The 15,438-nt window shown below is 39.0% G+C and overlaps 1 protein-coding gene across 12 annotated transcripts in view; it reads left to right on the forward strand.

Moving 5' to 3' along the window:
- SORBS2 (sorbin and SH3 domain containing 2) overlaps positions 1-15,438 on the forward strand; it is a 187,169-nt gene that overhangs the window by 155,343 nt on the left and 16,388 nt on the right. For 6 of the 12 annotated variants that reach the window (XM_088131516.1, XM_088131524.1, XM_088131537.1 and 3 more), the window contains 6 exons: positions 2,380-2,468; positions 4,594-4,640; positions 6,650-6,764; positions 6,862-6,990; positions 9,238-9,438; positions 14,474-15,256. In XM_088131516.1, the coding sequence (XP_087987642.1) occupies positions 2,380-2,468; positions 4,594-4,640; positions 6,650-6,764; positions 6,862-6,990; positions 9,238-9,438; positions 14,474-15,256 (1,364 nt within the window). The remainder of the gene's footprint in view (positions 1-2,379; positions 2,469-4,593; positions 4,641-6,649; positions 6,765-6,861; positions 6,991-9,237; positions 9,439-14,473; positions 15,257-15,438) is intronic. The other 6 variants (XM_088131567.1, XM_088131563.1, XM_088131584.1 and 3 more) reach the window with 2 other exon arrangements.

Below are 15,438 nucleotides of genomic sequence, written 5' to 3' on the forward strand. Positions count from 1 at the left end.
TCCATCTAAGTTTACAAAATAGTTCAGCTTTGTAGAAACATAGAGTTATGGCTGTGTGAATGAAATGTTTGGCCCACTAATCTAAATGTTCATATATGCAGTGAGGGTGGCAAAACTAAAATCTACTGATTTTAAAATGGCTTCAGTGAATATTGAGAGGGACAAGTCCCATGGGATAAACCAAGGTAAGGAGTATTACAGTTGCAATTTCATCTACTTAGTGAAAGTTGATGTTTCAACAAAAATGATAATAATGAGCAAATGATCTCTATTAACAGTATAGAATAGAATCCTTCAACAATAAACTCAGTCATGGTCTCCTCTGCATATATAGCTCAACCATCCTTTGGTGGTTACCTCAGCAACAGCAGGCTATGGGTTCATCTGCTGCCCCTCACATCTTCCCCAGTGAGGCTGGGATTGGAAGCATCCTCTTCTAGTTTAAAGCTAAATCAAATTTCCTGTGATGGTGACTTTGAGCGTGGATCTGGTTATTTTAAACCAGGAGTGAGCAACGTTCAGCAATTGTTGCTAAACCACAGTTCCCAGCAGATCCCCTTGGTAAGCAATGCAGGGAATTATAGTTTAGCAACATCTGTAAAGTCACCTATTACCCCCTCATTTGAAATAAAGCAGGATCAAGCTATAATTTATACCTCTAGCTTACTGGTAAACCAACACTGCTTTACACTAGCCAGAGTTTACAGAGTTACCTACTGCTTGATTAGTTTAAAAATGGATGTGCCAGTCTCCTTTGCCCAGGAAGAATACAAAGAAAGGAGAAGAATTGAGTCCAAACCTCATTGTGCTTTTGCATCTACCATAAATCAACAGAATTATTGTGCAAAATGGGTCTAGAAGCTTATGGCTTTTCTTGCTCCATGTAAATGTAATAAATTGGTCATATTATTTAGATGTCAAGCTATATATGCATTTATGCCATTTCTTACATGCAGTAGTAATTTCTGACATGAGAGGTATAGCTAATACAAGTTGCACTTGAAACTACATTGGCTGGTGAGATTATCTTGTACCAGAATTATGTCATAAGATTCTGATTGTTAATGTCTACAGTCTTTGCCTGTCCCAAGTCACTGTTAGTTTAGAGCAATGTTTCTCAATTTTAGCAATCTTAAGAAGTGGGGACTTCAATTCCCAGAATTTCCCAGCCAGCTGGGGAATTCTGGGAGTTGAAGTCCACACATTTTAAGGTTGCCAAGTTTGAGAAACCCTGGCTTAGAGTATCATAAATACAAACCATTATTTGAAAATAACAAATAGAAGAATTATTTCTCATTTAGGATTTCTGTAAATTTGAAGTATAGACTTATGGAGCTTCTTGGAAAGTATTAATGAACTACATTATTTTTTCTTCATGTCAATGTACCGTACTTAAACAGGTATTTTCAGCTTGTCATATAATACTCTTAAGTATGTTTACTCAGCAATAGATCCACTGAATTTAATAGGACTTTTTCTCTAATAAACTTTGGGATCACACTCAGAGGGTGCAATCCTTTTTCATGGACATTTCTGTATAAACAATTGAGTTTTAAGAGCTAGAAATATAGAATTCTAGAGACCGTTTTGCCTGGAGACCAGATGATTTGTTTGACCTGTGATGGTTTTTTAAAAAAATAGCAGCAGGAGCGCTTCAGAATGACGGCGTGGCATGCAAGAAGTTTTTATCCTCTCTTTTCAGAGTCCCTTCCAAAAGGTGTCCCCAAAGCTTATTTTTTCCCCCCAAAGTTTCCCTTGCAGCAAATGGCATTTTTGGGAAAAATAGGAGAGCAGGAGAGCAGAAAAATATCACAGCTATTTATTGATAGCCCTGCACTCCTAATCTGGAGATCATCTTTCTGTGTCTACTTGTTCTAAAAGAAGCCCAGAACAGACTGTAATGTGGCAAATGTATAATCTAGTCCGGTCTAACATAAAAGAGTCAGGCATTTCTCTTCTATTGGATCACCTCAAAAATTCATTCCATCATTGTGGCATGCTTTGACACATTCCCTTGCATGTGGGTACATGTTTATTATCTTTATGGGTCAGTGCTATGCTTTCTTACCTTTTGCATCTTCAGTATCTCATTCTTCTGTTCCTCTCGAACCAAGAGTTGTAAGAATCAGAGAAGATGCTATATTGCTGGTCTTGATTTTTCTTTTTAATGCTTGAAGTTCAGTTTGAAATTGTATAAGTAGTATATGAAATATTTCCATAGCTTCTTTGTAGGCTTTTGTTTGTCAGTTTTTGTGTAATTGTCATTATGTTATTTTAATCTCAGATTCACATTAATATGAATGTAGATGTAGTTTTCTTTGAAATAAGCTTCCACAGTTATTTTTCATGAATTTTCATCCTATGGCATTTTACTTTCAGTAGACCAGGAATCTCCTGGAAACTATTCTGCTTTCACTGATGTGAATCGATGTATTCCAAAGGAAAGAAGAGGAACTCCAGACAGAGAGGTAATTGCAATAAATCATACTAAGGCAAACATGTTTGAAGCCAGAAGTGTACTTCTGAAATAACCTAGAAACCTTTAGAAGGCATTTATATGACTGCTTCTTGGCAATGCTATCTTTCATCACCCAGGGTTGCAAACAGTGCAATTGGAATAGAAAGAGAAGCAGAGCATGGACCACAATTAGGGCATTTCTGCATAAGTGCTTTGTACCATTTCAGGATTGGTTCCAGAACTGATTGATCTACCTGTTTTGAACCGCCGAATCAATTAATTTCTGAATTTGAAATTGCAGCAAAGCTGGTATTTTCCTTTGATTCCCTGTGGCTCTGCAGCCCTTCTGGGCTTTTCATTTCCCCGCTATTGGCAGGAATTCTTTCATCATTTGACTGAGCTGTTCTTTCTCTGCTCAGTTCCCTAGAGATTTGGAATCTTGTTCTTGGAGTTTTCTTTTTCTATATGCGCTGATTAGAACTTGTCTTTCCCTTTTGCCTTCCTCCAATTCACACATTATACAGTACATGCAACTATGATCACAGTTGTTCAGACAGATGCCCTAAATTGCCAAGCCACTTGCATTCCATCTCACAGGGCTTTGAGGTTGAACCAAGGAACAGTGACAAGGTGATCAGGAAGTCTTTAGTGGATTTCAGTCCCTTTGCTTTTTTACAGTTGATTAGACTGGCTTGTGATGATTTGTGTATATCCTCTGCATTTTGAGGTCAAGAAAAGTGAAGATAATTGCAGGTTGCTTTCAAACTCCTTTGTGAGGGATTGGATGATAGAAAGAGTATGCAATGGAACTGCAGATGAAAGTTGAAACCAAAATTGCAACATGTGTTTAACAAGCAATTAATGTCAGTACATTTTTAGGGCCTCCCAAGAGGTACCCAATGCTCACACAGAAAAGAAACCAAAACCCAATAAAAGCACTCAGCTCCCTTCTAAGATACCAAAACCAGCTCCTTTTGCTGATGCTGCTCCTTGGGCCTTTACTATCTAAAAGTCAGAACAACTTTGAGTCAGTGAATCTCAGGCCTTCTCTCAGAGTTTCTGCTCCTTCTGCTGGGAAAGCAGAAATGGTGAATCCCTCCTTTTACCCAATAAAATCAATATTTTAACAATATTTGAAATATAAATGTAGGCCTGTAAGTCTCCGTACAGAGATTCGTTAATATTTCTCATGGAATATGCTTACTTTCACTGTAGCTATACTAAAAATTATTACTATCAAGGGTGTCCGAAGATAGTTTCATTATATAAGGGCCCAACATGTACCAGTAAATTGGAACCAAATCTTAATTAGTAAATACTGCTACTGAATAGGCTGGTACTTCCTCTTCCCGGCTACCATAAAAGCAGGTTATCTAGGATTACATGGAGGGACCATGAAGTAGAGCCATCCTGCAACAGTTACTTAAATGCAAGTGTAGGTAGCATACAAAGCATATGCAGCCCCACAGCCCATTTTTGGCTATCACCAGAAGGGCATAATCTTCCATATGTATATGTTTTCAACAATAACAAGGAACCAAAATTTGCTAAACCACCTGACACACCCATGTGATATAATGTGTTCTGTATAGACATCCCCAATTTTTTTAAAAACAAATGACAATTTCAACATTGTCCCCTCCAAAAACACTGAATTACCGATATGTCCCCTGCAGCCCTTGGAAGCCAAATTAAATGCACACAGAGAGACACAAAACCACCTCTGTGTGTGCCCCCCCATCAGAAAAATGTTCCTCATTGCAACTGGAAACAAATATACCAAACCCAGACACCTTAAATGTGGCCACAGATTTCATAGAATAGAGTCTGACCCTGAGTGAAGTCTTCCAAAGCTGTTTCTAGTAATACTCAGTATTCATTTTAAGACTTCAGCCAAGAAGTTTCAATTAGCTTAGATAAAATAGTGTGTGCTTTCAATTTTGCAATCTGTTGGAATACTCAGTGCTTGTCTATTCAAGTACTAACCAGGACTGACCAGTTTGAACTTCTGAGATCAGCCAAGGTCAGCTCTGTGCTGCTACGTATCTGCTGAGGCATGTTTATTAATGCATATTGTTCAATTTTACATATTATTTTAAATGTTATTTAGATTCATTTCTTTGCTTCTATTTCAGAGACTGCCAGCTAGAGCAGTATATGATTTTAAGGCTCAGACCTCTAAGTAAGTATTAGTCCCTTTTTTTTATCCAGAAGAATCATAATGAATGTTAAAGCAATTTTCCAAGGCAGAAAAGTATATGTACAATAGTATTATAATCGTTACAAACAAGTCTCTGTTTCTAATGTAGTTAAACTAATGTTTTACTGTTTAAGCATTCTGCAATATACAGATGTTCAATAATTTAAGTAAGTAGTCTCTGCAGTATTTAACTAATGTATGACTCATTCCCATAAAGTGTTTAGTGCATAATAAAATAGAGGATACATAAAACATTGGTTTTTAAAACTGAAATTGTTTTCTTGTATCTTATTTACCTTGGAGGGAACAATTTTACAGTGAAATAAAAGGGGCTTATATACATGTTGTTAATGTGGGATTCAAATATGCAATGTTGGTTTAATTTCATTTTTTCTTATACATTCTCACCAATATAGTTTTATTATATTGAATATATTTGATGCTATTTTATTAGCATTAAGATCGACAAAAAGTGCTTTTAGGCTGGATTCCTATAGTCTTATGAGAAAAACAATCTCTTTAAGCCTGCCAAAGTCCATAGAGGTCCAGCCTTTCTTAAAGCTGGCAGAGTCAGGACAATCTGAGGTTTGGGGTGGGATGGGGGAATGCTGTGTCAGATGCTACTTGCGCTACCGCATTCTGGACCAGTTGCAGCATCTAAGTGGTCTTCAAGGATAGCATCCTATAGAGTATGTTGCAGTAGTCCAGGTGAGAGGTGATTAAGGCATGAATTACCACGAGCGGGGCCTCCTGATTCAGAAACAGGTACAATTGGCACACAAGGTGAATTTGTGCAACAGGCCTCCTAAGTGGGCCGACCTAATTCCCTCCCCTATTCTACTAGTAGTTTGATTTTGATGAGTCTTCCGCTATTTTGTTTTCCTTCTCCCTCCTCTTTTTATGGGTCTTCCGTAACTCAATAACCTAATTCATCCTAAGGAACTCTGCAGGATAATGAGGTTCCATCAAAAACTGTAACAACAAATGTGTACATTGAAACTGAACGTATGCTTGTATTCTTTGTTACATCCCTGTACATATTCAAATAATACATAAATACCTTTTATGTGTGGCAGAAACAGTACAGGGTTGCCTATGAACTGAAAATTTCTACACCTACACAATTAAGGGAACAAGGAATGTGATATAGCAAAACTGAAGAATAAATTGCTTTATTCAAGTGGAAGACCATTTTCAGTGCTAGCTTAAAAGTTTCCTCAAATCAAATCTTCATTATGGTCATAGACCACCATAAAAATGTATACTTCCCATCCCACTCTCTGGTTTGATAGTATTTTCATCTGGTGTGTTCATCCCATCCTATCCACAAAGTGCTCCAGGAGGTCACATTTTGTGGCTGAGTTGAGTTTTCCTTCGAAGAAACCTGCTTCTTATGCCAACTCTTCTGTTTCTCTGATCGTCATTCTGACAGTGATAGTAGTGGCAAAAAAAAATTGGGGGGACAGCACAGAAAGAACCTAAAGGAAAGAGCCTTTAGTCCTAGATACAAATAACACCTATGTTGGTCTGTACATACTAAACTATTGTCGTTATCTAGATTAATATGGTTGAGGAGTGATCACAAGATAGAACATAAAACCATGCTTAAGAAAAACAGAGATAACTAGGTATTATTTCTGCAAAGGGCCAAAGCAGTTCTATATTTCATTTACCACAATTCACAGTTTGTCATTTGCAAACTATAAAGCAATCAATGTCATGTTTACAAGAAGATAAAGCTAGTTTCCTTGATAAAATAACCAAGGTTGATGTTCCATCTGAGATGTTAATCAACTTAAATCAAGAAAGTATTCAAGAAAAAGATAGTAAGCTTCTTTGTTTGACCTTATCACCAAATATAGTTTCCAACTGCTAGGTATTTCTGGTTCTTCTTTTATTGTTTAAAATAATAATCAATTAACATTCAATTCAGTTCAAAATGTAGTTACAAAGTTCAAACCTGCATCACTGTTTATAAACATTTGTTACAGAGAGCTGCCCTTTAAGAAAGGAGACACTGTCTATATCCTCAGGAAAGTGGATCAGAACTGGTATGAGGGCGAACACTACGGAAGAGTGGGGATCTTTCCTATTTCTTACGTTGAGGTTTGTCTCTACACCTGCGACAGTTGTGCATATGAGTTTTACAAATAGGCGCACAAATTGAATAGGCTGATTAAAATAACCACCATTCTCTCTTCAGAAACTTATTCCCCCAGAAAAAGCACAGCCAGCAAGACCACCACCCCCAGCACATGTTGCCGAAATTGGAGAAGCTACTGCAAAATATAATTTCAATGCAGACACAAATGTGGAACTTTCACTGAGAAAGGTATTTGCTAAGATTGGTTGTTAAAGATTGTTTGACAAAGATTCTCTGTTAAGGGGCTTATTCACCCATGTGTACATTACCCTGGGCCATATTCTGGCTTTAGGTAAAGCTACTACATCTTTCTGCTGCCCGTTTTTCTTTCTGCTAATCTTCTCTTTTTTCCTATATTGGTACCAACCCTCTTTCCCTCTCTCTCCTCCTCCTCCTCCTCCTGCCCCTCCCTTTGGTACAATGCAAATAAGAGAGTGCTGTGCAATACAGGTAGTCCTCGTTTAGTGACCACAATTGGGATCAGCACCTTGGTCATTAAGCAAAGCAGTCACTAAGTGAAACAGTGACTGTGCTTATGATCTTACTTCAGCTTTCCTTTGTTTTACAGACCTGAAAAAGTTATAAATGCAAGGATTGGTCACAAAGTTACTTTTTCATCACCTTCATAACTTCAAACAGTTGCTAAGGCAGTTGCTAAATGACGACTACCTATATACTACAGTGGTACCCCTACTTACGAAATTTTCAAGATACGATCAGCTCCAGCCCCAAAAATTTACCTCTACTTACGAACTCGCCTCGACTTACGAGCCATTTTCCGCCCATTCCACGTGGTCCGCGGCCATTTTTCCGCCCATTCCACGTGGTCCGCAGCCATTTTCCGCCTGTTCCACGTGGTCCGCGGCCATTTTTCCGCCCATTCCACGTGGTCCGCAGCCATTTTCCGCCTGTTCCACGTGGTCCGCGGCCATTTTTCCGCCCATTCCACGTGGTCCGCAGCCATTTTCCGCCCGTTCCACGTGGTCCGCGGCCATTTTTCCGCCCATTCCACGTGGTCCGCAGCCATTTTCCCGCCCGTCCAACGTGGTCCGTGGCCATTTTCCACCCTGCCGCATGATCAGCGGCCGTTTTTCCGCCCCTGACGCATGGTCCACGGATGCCGGAATGGATTAATGGTAATTACATTGAACCTTATGGGAAAATTTACTTCGACTTGCGACCAACTCGACTTGCGATCAGAGTCACGGAGCAGATTAAGTTCGTAAGTAGAGGTACCACTGTATTTGGAGATGTTTGGGACTAAATCAGAGTTTCTTTTCAATGCAAATGCTAGACTGTAATCTGTCTCAGAACAGTATATTGGGCAAAGGATTAAAGCTTATTTTTTTCCATGTAAGCTACACATAACATCAAAATCTGCTGCATCTTACAACCCACTTTGAGAAGGCCATTTTCTGGTCCAGTTTTTGGGGGGGGTCTTGCATACAGATAGTCCTCGCTTAACGACTATTTGTTTAGTGACTGTTTGAAGTTATGATGGCACTGAAAAAAGTGACTTACGACCAGTCCTCACACTTACTACTGTTGCAGCGTCCCTGCAGTCACGTGATCAGGATTTGGGCGCTTGACAACTGTCGTGCATTTACGATGGTTGCAGTGTCCCACGGTCCTGTGATCACCATTTGCAACCTTCCCAGCTGGCTTCCCACAAGGAAAGTCAATGGGGAAGCTGGCAGGAGGTCACAAGTCCCAGTCATGTGATGCCTTGCTTAATGACTGCAGGTGATTTGCTTAATGACCACAACTAGGACTGCCAGAACTGCCGTTGCTATGCAGGGTGATCATGTGATGTTTCAGTTAATGACTGCTTTGCCTAACGATGGAGTTACCAGTCTCAATTAGGGTCATTAAGTGAGGACTGCCTGTATTTTAAAGATCCACAGGGGAAAAAAAATGGCTAGTTCTTACTTTTTAAAATGAGATCAAGAAATCTCTTCATACTTTTCTTTTAAAAACATTTGTTTTTAAAGTTCCCCATACATTGCCAATGGAGTGAGGTTTTTACAAAGACATTTCTCCCCCTACATCTGACAGAGAAATCTCTCTATTTCTAATATACTCTGTACCTTCCCTAGTGGCCCTTCAAAAGAGGCTTCTCCCTCTGTAACCCTTCTTGGACTGCCATGTTACCATGTGAAAGTCTCCCCATGCAGAGTTTTGTGCTAAGGGATGTTTCAAAGGTCAATACAGAGATTCCTTGGCCAATGTGCCTCAAAGGAAGAAAACTCTTGGTGAACTTCCTTGACCATCACAAACATTTTGAAGTAAATGCAACCTTTGGACCCTGCCTTTCTATTCACTTTCATTAATATTCCATTGCAATTAAGGAATTCATATTCCATTGCCATAAATATATATTGAATACATTCATGCAGGACAAAAAATTTTCAGCTGTAATTGAGTGTTGCCTTTCAGGGAGACAAAGTCATTCTTCTTAGACGGGTTGATCAAAACTGGTATGAAGGCAAACTACCAGGAACAAATAAGCAAGGAATCTTCCCAGTGTCCTATGTAGAAGTCAAAAAGAGTGTGGCCAGAGGAGAAGACGATTATCCTGTTCCTCCAATACCCCAGAGTTACTCAAGTGACAGAATCCACCATTTAAGTTCAACTAAGGTAAGAAATGGTTTGTTCTCTTTATCATCTTTAGAGTTTAATCCTATGCCGAGATCTTGAGAAAACCGGTTATAAATAATCATTAATATTTATTTATTTCAATTATCAAATATATAATAAGAATAAATTATACCATTTTTATTTCTTAGTGAAGATTGCAGTGTTTTTACTCTCTTACATTACCTTGATGTTTATTTTTTTATGATGTTCTTGTATTTTTGCATTTTTATATTAAAAATGATGTGTTTGCACAGTTTAAGCCCCATGAAAAGTATTTGAAAGCCCAGTTTATTTGATGCTGTTGTATGCAGACTAGTTTAACTTGATCCAGTGTCTTGCTACATTATTTACATAATGCAAATGGCACACTTACTCTTTTTAGCTTTACAGACCTGAGCCAATTTCTTATCTGAAAAAAAAAAAGTACACACAAAGATATATTTTTAAGGAGTTTGGCAGATGAATGTTGCCTCAGATTAATGGTGGAAGCCATTTCTCTTAAACCAGTTCTTTAAAGGACCATTAATTGTTGTAATTTGGATATGACAATTTTGAATATGTATTATTTATTGCAATTTATTTATCAAATGTGTATGCCTCCAAATGTAGACTCACAATAATTTAAAACAATGTACTAAACACAATAACATTTGACACAGTAAATAAGAGTAACACAATACAATACACCACAAGAACCAATAATATGCTGCCTAATAATAAATTAAAGAGATGATGCACAAGTTGGAGCCTTTGCACAGATCACACTTGTGCACCAATTGCACCCATTCCTGGACCTACTCATGGGTCACTCACGCCTTAGTCACTTCCCATTTGGACTACTGCAATGCACTACTGGGGCTGCCCTTGATGACCACCCAGAAACTTCAACTGGTCCAGAATGCAGCGCCATGTGCAGTTCTGAGCACCCTGCACTTCGCCTGTACTACGTTGCTGGTGTATGAGCTGCGCTGGCTTACAGTTTATTTCCAAGGGCAATTTGAGGTGCTGATTATTACCTTTAAAGCCTTATATGGCAAGAAGCCAGGTTATTGGAGGGACCAACTATTCCTGAGGATATTTTCCCGTCCCACTAGGCTGGATAGGATGGGCTCTCTCCAGGTCTCTCCATTAAGTATTGTAATCTGGTGGGACCTAGGAAGTAAGCCTTTTCCATAGTAGCACCTACCATTGGAACAGCCTCCCCCCTGAGATATGGATGGCCCCTACCCTCCTTGCCTTCCAGAGGCTTTGAAAATTTGACTTTACCCTCAGGAATTGAACCAGGATGGGAAGTGAGACCAGCACTTTAAAAATATATATATATGAGGGGGTGTTGGTTGGTTGGTTTGTGCGGATACAGTTATGACACTGGTGATGTGTAAGACTTTTAATTTTGTGTTTTTATTATTTGTGTATTTGTTCATTAGCTGCCCTAGAACTATTGTCTATATAGGTGGATATATACTTTTTTTTCAAATAAATGAATAATATCTGAATAAAGATGACTAATAGCCATTCCCTAAAGGCCCCCTGGAATAGTTTGGTCTTTTAGAGTTGCTAGAAGGCTGTAGCAGAGCAGGGTCAATTAACCTCTAGAGGGGCACTCTTTTGGAGAAGCACTCCTTCCTGGCCTCAGCCTCCCTCAGCTTACAGAAGTGACGTGCCACGAGTAGCTTTTCCCAAGACTAGGCAGCCGTTAAAGTGCGTAGGTGCCAAGCCATAGAGGGATTTATAAACCAAAACTAGTTCTTTGAATTCCACCCAGAGCCAGTGTAGCAGCCTGAAGATGGCTATAATATCATCCTACTGACTACTGCCAGACACCCACTGCATTTTAGACCAGTTGCAGCTTTTGAAGAGTTTTAAAAGGCAGCCCCATATACAGCACCTTGCACTCTATTTGCATGGTGATTAGAGCATGAACAGTAAGGCCTTCCCACAACTGGCTCGCCTGTGATGAACGGCCAGCAATGCCATCTTGTTAGGGTTCAGCTTTAATCTGTTTTGTCCCATCCATATCCCATCAGTCTCCAGACACCAGGACAGACATCAACAGCATCTTCAGCTGGGCTTGGGATGGCAATATAAAGCCAAATACCATCAGCCTGTTCATGGTATCACATCCCAAATTGCTAAATGACCTTTTCCAGCAGCTTCATATGTGAGGGAGAGGGAAGGACTGACCCCTGTGGCACCCAAAAAGGGGGAAGCATGTGGGCCAACATCTCCTCCTCCACTACCATTGACAGGAATCGCCCACTGAGGTTTGCAGTGTTCTGCAAACACTGCAGACAATAGCCTCTGATCCCCAAATCTTGTAGTCCAGGATACCATGCTTGATGGTAAAAAAAAAAAAAAAAACTGCTGGTAAGACCTGTTGATCACTTTCCATCCATCAAGGTCCTGAGAAAGGTCATCCAACTAAAAAGACTAATGTTGTCTCCATTCCATGCCCATATCCAAACTCTAATTGAAAAAGTTCCAGATAATCCACTTTCTCTAGATTCTCTCTGGCTGTATCCCATTGTGCTCTTTACAACATTCCCAGAAAGGGAAGGCTGGAGACTGGACAGTGGTTGTCAAACACTTCTGGATCCAGGGAGGTTCTGTTAAGGAGAGGGGTTAATAATCTCCCAGAGCCAGGTCATCATACACTCACCCAGTCCTACATTGGAGCCAGGAAGAGCGTAGACCAAGCCTTCAAGTGGCTGAGGTGATACCAAAGAGCACCCTCTCCACTTCCTCAAAGTCCAGAGGCCAAAAGGAGTCCCAGATAAGAGAGCTGTGCAGTGCTCCAGTCATTATATCAGACTGTTCATCAGAGTCAAAATCATGGTAAATCTGAGTGCCTTTGTTGGGAAAGTGCTGTGCAAAATGGCTACAGTGCCCAGGCAGGAGATCTCCCTCTTTATTTTTCTCTAAAAGGGAATGTACTAGCGTAAATAAGGCCACCAGCCAACAACCTGCCAGCAAGTAGGATCCCAATATAAATTACCACATGAATATGCTTAGTCTGTAAAACTTCATGTACATAGACACTTGTATATTTTACCATTGTTCAACTTGGATAAAAGCGGAATAGTTTTCAGTGAAAAAGAAAGGAAATAACAATAACGGATGTGAATTATAATTGCTTTAGGATCCTCCAAGAAGAAACCATTAAGATAATACTGGATCTTCACCAGATGTTTTCATGCTTGGCTTGTAAAAGGAGGGGAGACTTGAGAGATTCCTGGTCCAACTGTGCCATTTTCCAGCACTAGGTCTCACTCCCATAAAATTTCTCAGTAAAAAAGGTGTAACTAGCATTGGGTGATTTCTTTGCCTAAGTGTAACAGTAACTAGCATAAGTTAAATTTCATTCTTGCACAAACACATAGTTACACAGATGATGCAAATACTACATGTACTTTTGCTCAGGGATTTTTCTAGTATTGGGGACCAACAGCAGCCCATCAAATTTCAGTCTGCACTTTGCCAGGGAAGTTAGTGTGTATCTGCGTGCTGATACCCAATAATCAATTTAGTACTCTTTGGTTTCAAATCTTCATGGAAACATAATGTAGTTCTTCAGTTTTCCCTGTCTCTGGCCTCCAGTTCTTGCTAAACAAGCATTATGCATAATGCCAGAGATGAACATAAGATACAAAACAGATAACAACTTTATAATAAAATACTTAAATGTGGTAGTATTGTATTTATAACATATTACATAATTTATCTAATAAACTTTTTATATCTGCAATGGGTTGTAGGGTGAATTTCCTTTTGTATCACTGCAATTAGTTTTTAAAGAATACTTTCTTTTTAAAATACCTCTGAATTAAAAAAGGATAATTTTTCTATTTTTCAAATTTTGCTCAGCATCTTGTGCCTGTCTGCATGAAACATTGGCTGTCATTGTCCATATTAAGTCTGTATGACTTAAAAACTGGTGCTAATTAAAACCATGTTAGTAAGACTATTTTTAAAGTTTACAAAAGGATTTCTTCTTCTGTTTCTGTTTCTCAGTGACAGCTGAGATCCTTTCTATATGATTTCAATTCCATTTTTAAGGACTAAGAATGATAACTTTGGGCTTTCTGTGCAATTAGTTCAATGTATACGTTTTCGCCCTGTGTACCTAAATTATATACATATTAAGAATGCTAATATCAGCCATTCTAAGAAAAATCTCAGACTTTTTTATTTTCAAATGAAGATTTAACTTGGAAAATTAATAACAACAAAAACTACATTTTCAGTATTTACTGAAGCAATGGATATCTACTGATGCAATATACGTATGAATCTCAGCTCTTCCATGCTTACAAAAGGACTTTTATTTTACCAGAAGAAAACTTCAATCAATATTTCAGCTTAACTGTATTATGCAGTCAATAACAATATTTTTAAAAACAGTTTTGAGTTTAAAATAATTTTCTATTATATGCACTAACTAGCATTTGGATGCTGTTTACCTTTAAAAGAAATGTGATGATGTGCGAAGTGATACTAAATTTAAATTTAAAAAAATAGATTGTGTAGCTGCAGGGAACATAAATCATAATGTGCAATTTTATCGAATCTGTTATTGCAAGTTTCTTGTGTCAGTTGATGAAAAACTTAAACGCTTGCACCACCTGGGATTAACTTTGATTAATCTCTAAAACTATCCCAGTCTGAACTGCATTTTCCTTTGTTACGCAGCACCATTCTCCTCTCAAAATAATAAGGCTGTGGATAGGAAAGTTCTGGTAATCACATCTGGGCCATTAGTCACTGGCTTACATAGTTTCACTTCAGGAACTCGGTGATTCAAATCTGTCTTATGTCTGACATTTAGTCTTGGGCAAGAACCTGATAGAGTTTCACTTTTCAGATATGCTTTCTGCTGTCTGATTGATGTGCTAATGAATTCAGAAATTTATGCTCAGTGAAGTAATACCTTATAAACAGGAGTTAACATAGAACTTTAAAAAAAAAAACATCCTTCATGAGCCCAGTTCTTTTCTTCACTTTGTTTTAATTCCTGTGCTTTCCCTTATTTCTCAAGTGGGATACCAAAGCACCACCCCCTCCTCCCAGATACAGATCCTCTTCTTATCCAGATTCTAATAAAAGAAATCTTCAGGCCATCACTGATGAATGGTTGTCACTGACTCTTGGCTTTTCATCTTCAAGCACACCTTCCCCTCCTCCTCCTCCTCCTCCTCCTCCTTTTCCTAAAAGCTTTCTTTCTGATTTAGAGGACCTTGGCTCTCTGCCTTTAACAGGTTTGGAGAGGACAGTAGGCCTCTCAGATGATGTCACTCCTCAAATAAAGCATGGTGACATTGTTCCAGTTACCTCGCCAGAGGCCTCCCATTCCTCCCCTGACTCTTCACCTCAGCCATTTTCTTCATCTACATGTATATCGCCTCCTCCAGCAACTCGTTTTCATGACCAAGCGCATAAGCTTGAGTGGAACCATTTCAAAGGGATGAAAGAAATTCCCACCATCAAGGAAAAGAAATGCTCCTCAAATCCCTTTCCAGAAGTGCAAAAAATAGCAGGCCATGCTCTTGCCCCCTCCCAAGAAGACCTATTATCCAAAACACTGAGAGAGGTTGGCAAACAGGAGGAACTCTGTGAGGAGCTGCTATCAATAATCCGAGAGGAACAGTCAAAAAGGAAAGATTTAGGTTTCTACAGACGTGCCCCTGATGTGACTGAAGAATTGGCAAGACTTCACATAGAGGAAGAGCCAGACCTTGACAATTTAGAGTCACCAGTGGCAAATAAGAGAGAGCCTAGGATAACTTTTGAAGGCAACGGTTCAGCAGTTACTAAAAAAGAGGTATTTAAACATTGTACAATAAATTTCTGCATTTACATCATTAGTCCATTTTTTTCAATGTGTTTTCGCATGTGGCTTTCTACTATACATTGCAATTTTCAAGAACCGTTTAAGCACACTAACACACAAAATTCCTTCTTTGGTTCTTTCCTTTTGGAGATGGGCTGAAGACTACCCTAATT

The sequence above is a fragment of the Python bivittatus genome, unplaced genomic scaffold (genome assembly GCF_059951505.1).
Source record: "Python bivittatus isolate LINGU-HERP-01145 unplaced genomic scaffold, Pbiv_v1 ctg000070_np1212, whole genome shotgun sequence".
Classification (NCBI taxonomy): Eukaryota; Metazoa; Chordata; class Lepidosauria; order Squamata; family Pythonidae; genus Python; species Python bivittatus.